Genomic DNA, 6,419 nt, shown 5'->3' with positions numbered 1-6,419 from the left:
TTGTGTCATGTACGAATGTACAAGTTCTGACTAAATTAATCAACTTGACCTCCCAGAGAACTTCAGAGGGGGGTGTGAGAGGGGCTGGGCCTCGTGTGAAGTGCGCTGCAAACATTTGTTCTGGTACATTTGGTTCTCAATTTACAATGAGGAAGGTTCATTCATCTGCAGAGACATTGCTTAATGGCCCCCACGCAGCCAGAACCTTTATTAATCTCACATTTCATGGGAAGGGCAGAGCTGCTGAGCACTGGGAGAAGTGGCATTTTAACTGAGCTGGTGTTTGTGTTCTGATGGCCAGGGTTACATTTCATCCTGACTTCTCACTCATCTCCAACTGCCCTGGAATACCCAAAGGTGGCTGTTACAGAGCAGCTTCTTCAGCTTGGTTGGCCTTTAGTGCTGACAAGGTCCTCGTGTCAGTGTTTTGTGGAAGTGCTCCTTCATGTTTTCCCTTCCCATGGAAGAGAATCCATGGCAGAAACAAGAGAATTAGTCTTGTTACACTTGACACGTGTGGTGAATCAGACACATGGATGTTTTGCTATTTATTTGCTTTGAAAATTAAAATAATGCCAAACATATGTAATGCATAAAGATTTGTGAATATGGTTATGCCTATGTACAATATTCCAAGCTTGGCCTGGGATGAGGGCAGGATTTTCCCAGTGGTAGGAAAACTTCCCCAGCTCTTGTTCTGAGCTTTACATGCCCAGGGGAAACAGTGAAAAGCAGAGTGTGTTGAGAAGCTGCTTTTTCTCTTCCCCCTTTCTGGCCCTTTTCCTGCCCCCGTTTCATTGCTGCAAGTGCACCCAGGTTATTTTCCTTCCTTCAGGTCACTGCTGGGGAGGGAAAAGCCACCAGACTTAATCCATAAAGGACTAATATTACCTGCAGCATCTGCAGCCGTGCTTGGGCTCTGTCTCAGATGGCCTGGCATGAAATAGTTCCCATTAAACATTAATCAGGGGGCACAGATGGGTGTCAAGTGCTTAGAACTGCAGCAGGGAGAGAATCTGCAGGATCATTTCCAATATTTCTGTGATGTGATGAGGTATTGAATGTCCAGCAGTAGTCGAATATTCTGGCAAATGCTCAAAGAATTGACAGTTTTAAAGGTGCAGTTTATTTCCAGTAAAAGTCCAGAACACCTTCCATAGGAAGAATAAATGGGACTATTCCAGGATCTCGGTGGGAAGGCTTTGGGAAGAGTTTATCGTGGAGTTTTAGAGACATAAACAGGTTAAAGAAATAATGTGAGTAAATTGATTGTAATTGGTAAAAAGGACTGGGTGCTGTGACATCCATGTTCTACAGGATGAGGGGACAGCCCTGAATGAGGGCCTGATTCCCAGGATTATTGGAAAATAGGACATATTATCCTCTGCACTCACCAGCACAGCCAACAGCACATTCCTGAGGAGAAACCCAGGGGGAATTGCCAGAAGCCTGAGAGACTGTGGAGTGAATCCATTTGTACTCTAGAAAGTGCTGATAAAGATGTAAATGCAATCTCATTATGTGCCAGTCTTTAAACTGAGACAGCATCTGATAAGCTGATTGTTTGAACTGTGCTGTGAAAGGGGGGCCCTGATCACATCACCCTCCCTTACCTTCCATCCCAGTGGAATTGCTGTGGGATAACTTGTTTAGAATCTTTAATACAGCTGCAATATGGCCAAATCCAAACATCTGGAAATCCTCAGGGAAGACTTACTGAGCCTTTTTCAAAACCATGAGGTTGATTTAAAAAAATAAGGATTTTTAAAATCAAATTTAAAATTATTATAAATTAATTTTGTTTGTTTGATTGTTTATCTCTTGTTTTGCAGTGGCACAACCTGGTTTTCTCTGCAACCAGCAGGTTTCACCTTCTACTTTGAGTTAAAATAAGTGGTAACTACTGAGGGTGTAAGAACCAGGCCAGATCTCCTCGAAGGAGAAATGGAGGGGCCACCACTCTGAGCAACAAATGTTCAGGTTTTCAACCCCCAAATGATTTGAAGGCACGTGTCAAAGGTGCAGCTCTCCAGTCTGAGCTGTCACTGGACCCCTGTGTTCCCAATAATGGTGTTTCTGTGCAGATTTTGTTCAGCTCTGCCCAGATCTCTCCATGGGGATGTTTTTTGTGCCTCTGGAGGGGCAGGGGATGGTTGTGGTGGGGAGGCCACACAAACCCCGGAGCAGCATCACCCTCAGGGCTGGGAGTTTGGGCTTGGAGGCCCATCTTCCCTGGGCTGTGTTTTATTGGAGCAGGAATGTGCTCACAAAGCTGTCAAATTCAGTGGGATATAATTCTGTAACCCAGCCCTGCCGTTACTGGGGGTGTTAATTACTCCATCCTTAACCCTCCTGTAGAGCACAAAGCAGAGTTAACTGCTTTGGCCCAGTGTCAAGCTGCATGTTGGGCTTTCAGAACTTCAAGTCTTGGATCTGAAGCAAAGGAGTTTTATGAACTGGCTTTCAGCAGTCGAGTGCTTCATAAATCAGCAGAGTTAGAACCCAGCCCTGCTCTTCTGCCCATGGGTTTGCATAGCTGATTATCAGCATGGTAATATCCGAAATAAATAAGTGGGGATCTATTAATGCAATAACAGTCTGCCTGAATATCAGGTTTAATGAAACCAGGATGGGCAACACCAGGCTTTGAGCAGGGCTTTGGTGCCTCAGGTCTGAGCCATAATCTCTGCAAAGGCACATTTATATAAGCAGAAATTGCAATATATATTAAATATATATATATATATATATATATATGTAGGGAGAGAGAGGGAGACAGGGTGTGTGTGCTGTCATGTGGAGGGGCTGAGGAGCTTTCATAAATTCTTTCTCAATTTTGATTTTGAGCCTCTGATCTCTGTGCAGGCTTGAAATATCCTTCACAGGGTATTTGAAAATTGGCCCCTTACCTGAAGAAAAGTTTCCCGTGCTCACATGAGGCTGGTGGGAGGTGCTCACCCTTCAGATAAGATGGGGAAGGACTGTGAGGGTTGATGGCTCAGGCCGTGGGGTGTGAATCTAGGTTAAGATTTGGAAGCTGCTGCCCCATTTCAGGCAGAGCCTTCAGTGACAAGGAAGGAATCAGATGTGTGTGTTTGTTCTTCCAAGGCTCCTGATGTTTGCTGGGCAATAGGAGCCATTTCCCTGAAAATCCTCTGCGTTGTCTGTGTTGTGAGACTTGCAAATTGTGCAGTGATTAAACAAAATTATCCATTGATTGGCTGGGAAGTGCAGATTTCTCCCCACCACATTTACACTCTTGTCCTGCTTGTGTGATGAGGAAGTCAGAGGAACTCAGAAGACACTGAGATTTCTGGGTGTACAAAAGCATTTTATATTGTCACGTAACCGAGCAGCTCAACAGGCTGGATGTGAGATTCCTGAGGAATTGCCACTGAGTGTCCAACCCTCTGTCCTCCTTTGCAGAATGATGAAGTCCTCTGTCCATCCAGAAGAAGATGACTTTGTGCCAGAGCTGCAGAGGAGCATCCACCCCCGGGAGAGGCCGGACTGGGAGGAGACGCTCAGCGCGATGGTAAAAACATAAAAACACCTCTCTGTGCTTTATACTCATTATTGCCACTTCTGAGCACTCTCCTCTTCTATCCCAGTTACCCATTTACATTCCCTGAGTTTCAGCCTTTTAAATGGATTGCACAGGACTTTGAACAAGCCCCAAATGCTTCCCTTCCTCTGGCAGTGTGTCAGGGAGAGGGAAGGAGCACACTCAGCTCCTCTGCCCTGTTAATACGAGCCCCAGAGCAGGGCTGGGAGCCAATTAAAAGGTCCAGAATGTCACAACGATTTTCAGTCTGCATTAACCTCTTTTTCAGCAAGACTTCTGAGCATGAAGGCAGCTTCTTGTAAAAACATGCTCTTTGAAGCATGCAGCATTGTGGGAGAGTATGATTTTAGCAGAATGCTGGCTCAGTCCACAGGAATAAAAGCTCAGCCTGAGAGCAAAGCTGCCATCAGAGGGAGAAGAGCTGCAGCAGAGCAGACACAAAGGTGCTGTTCTGCTTACAGGCACTGGGCCCAGACTGCTGGATTACCTTAATATATATATATTTTCTTCTTAAATGAGTGAATAAAGTACCTGCAGTTCCACCTCCCCAATTCCCTCCAGCATTCACTGAGTTGGGAAGGTCGGATGTTACTTCATTGGCAGCCAAACAGGGCATTCAGATCAGGTGTTTTGGGAGGTTCACTCACTTCACAGAAGCTTGACCTGCCTTCTGTCAGCACAAGAGTGTCTGGAAATTGTGTCTTGCTTGTTATTTTCAGATTTTCCAAATTGCCTCATTGGCAAACTAAGCTGGAGACAGACCTCGGATGGGGAAGGTGTGACTGTTCCAGGACAGCAGTGGTGCCCCGAGGGTCAGTCTTGGCTAAGATCACTTACTGGGAAGAGCCCCCAGTGACAATTTTCCCCTGTGTTAGATCCTGACTTCAGCCTAGAAAAGCCATCTGCTCCCTGCTCCTGGAATGCCAACAGCAGGAGAGAGGGGCTGGATGTGTCTGTGCTGCAGGACAGTCAGATCCACCTGATGTCTGGGGTTCATCCCAGTGGGTTATTTGGAGTTTAAAGCACTGTCAATACCTGGCTGGGTCGTGTGGAGTGGATCTTGGATGAGCTGTTCTTTGTGCAACATTCAGAAAAGGGGGGGATAATGAACTCCCTGAGAGCCAGGGATTCTTGGAACAGGTTTACTCTTTTAAAAACATCATCAAACCATATATAATACAATGGTAATATTTTGCTCCAAAATTTATTTTCAAGCCATAAAAAGCAACCCAAAGCACAGACTTCACCAGTGGTTTTGTCTCTGGTGTCTCTGTGCTCGTGGCTCTGCTTGACTCCTTGGTTATCCACTGTTAATGTTCATTGAATTCCACACTGGTTTCCGTTGGGAGGGACCTTGAAGATCATCTCGTTCCACCCCCTGCCAAGGGCAGGGACACCTTCCACCAGCCCAGGTGGCTCCAGCCTGACCTTGGACACTTCCAGGGATCCAGGGGCAGCCACAGCTTCTCTGGGCAATCTGTGCCAGGGCCTCCCCACCCTCACAGCCAAGAATTCCTTCCCAATATCCCATCTATCCCTGCCCTCTGGCAGTGGGAAGCCATTTCCCCTTGTCCTGTCCCTCCATCCCTTGTCCCCAGTCCCTCTCCAACTCTCCTGGAGCCCCTTTAGGCCCTGGCAGGGGCTCTCAGGTCTCCCTGGATCCTTCTCTCCTCCAGGTGACCCCCCCAGCTCTGCCAGCCTGTCAGTTTTGAATTTCTGCAGTTTTCACTTCCTATTTTTTTCCCCTCCTGTGTGGATGTGTTTCCTTCCCCCACCTTGGCCAGCAGTGCTCTGTGCCTGCTGTGTGGGAGCCCTGTCTGTGGTGATTAGTGCAGCTCAGGCAGCAGCTGCTCCCAGCTCACAGGAGTGTGCTGGAGTCACCCTGTGCCATCTCTGTGCTCTCTGCAACCCCCAGGGTGTCCCAGAGCTGTCAGGCTGTAATTCAGTGTCCCCACCTGTGACACAAGTTACCTGGCACATCTCATTTGCTGTTGTTTTGTGTCTCATTGTTGATCTACAGTGAAGGGAACTTTCCCCCGTTGGAGGTTGTTGTGCTCATGGACACTGTTCAGTGTTGGTTTTACACCCTGCACAGTGTTCCTGCCCCAGTTCATTCACTATTCACTAATAGTCCTGATTCACTAATTCCTAACTATTCCACAATAGTGGAATATTCCATTATAGCCTATCTATCCTATATCTGTTATATCCTAACTATGACGCAATAGTTAGTTCCACTAACTATTCCACAATAGTCCTAATTCACCAATTGTCCTATTAATTCACGATTTAGAACATGTTCTCTCACACAGCTCAGTGACAGTAATAGCAAAACTGAACAGTCCACTATGGAAAAGAGATTTAGAGGGTGATAAACAGGAAAACTGCAGCACAGTGGTTTGGTGTGATGAAAGACAGCGTGAAGCTACTGAACCTGTATTTATAATGCCTTGGATTTGTGCTCACAGGGTTGTTTTGACCTCAGGGTCCTGTGAATGCAGTGTAGATATGGAGAAAATCCTCACTTGCTCATGTTTACTGTGCTGAGTGAATCACATTTGCACTTTCAACCTCTGCCCTGTGTCCAGCCAGAGGTAATATTTAGCTGTAAATATTTGCAGGACCTTGTTCAACACTGTCACTGTTCTCTGTTTAACCAGCACATCTTCAATATTCTGCCTTTTTCCTGATCATTTTAAGCCTGAGATTTTTCCCCTCCCTCCATTCCTTCACTTCATATATTTAGCAGCAGCTTCTGGTTTAGCCTTGTCCCAGAGGATGCTCCTTCCATGGGTTGTGACCATCTTACAGCTCCAGAACATGTGGAATTCTTGGTTAGTGGTCGTTGAAGTTG

The 6,419-nt window shown here is 46.3% G+C and overlaps 1 protein-coding gene across 2 annotated transcripts in view; it reads left to right on the top strand.

Annotated features, from left to right (window-relative positions):
- The window catches only part of ARHGAP32 (Rho GTPase activating protein 32), a 251,725-nt gene that overhangs the window by 87,832 nt on the left and 157,474 nt on the right, over positions 1 to 6,419 (top strand). The window contains exon 2 of one of the 2 annotated variants that reach the window (XM_027699266.1): positions 3,427 to 3,535. In XM_027699266.1, the coding sequence (XP_027555067.1) occupies positions 3,428 to 3,535 (108 nt within the window). In that variant the 5' untranslated portion in view covers position 3,427. Of the gene's footprint in view, positions 1 to 3,426; positions 3,536 to 6,419 lie in introns of those variants that run through there. The other variant, XM_027699267.1, reaches the window with a different exon arrangement.

The sequence above is a fragment of the Neopelma chrysocephalum genome, unplaced genomic scaffold (genome assembly GCF_003984885.1).
Source record: "Neopelma chrysocephalum unplaced genomic scaffold, ASM398488v2 Primary Assembly neopelma1_138, whole genome shotgun sequence".
NCBI lineage: Eukaryota > Metazoa > Chordata > Aves > Passeriformes > Pipridae > Neopelma > Neopelma chrysocephalum.
This window is presented reverse-complemented; position numbering and strand designations above follow the sequence as displayed.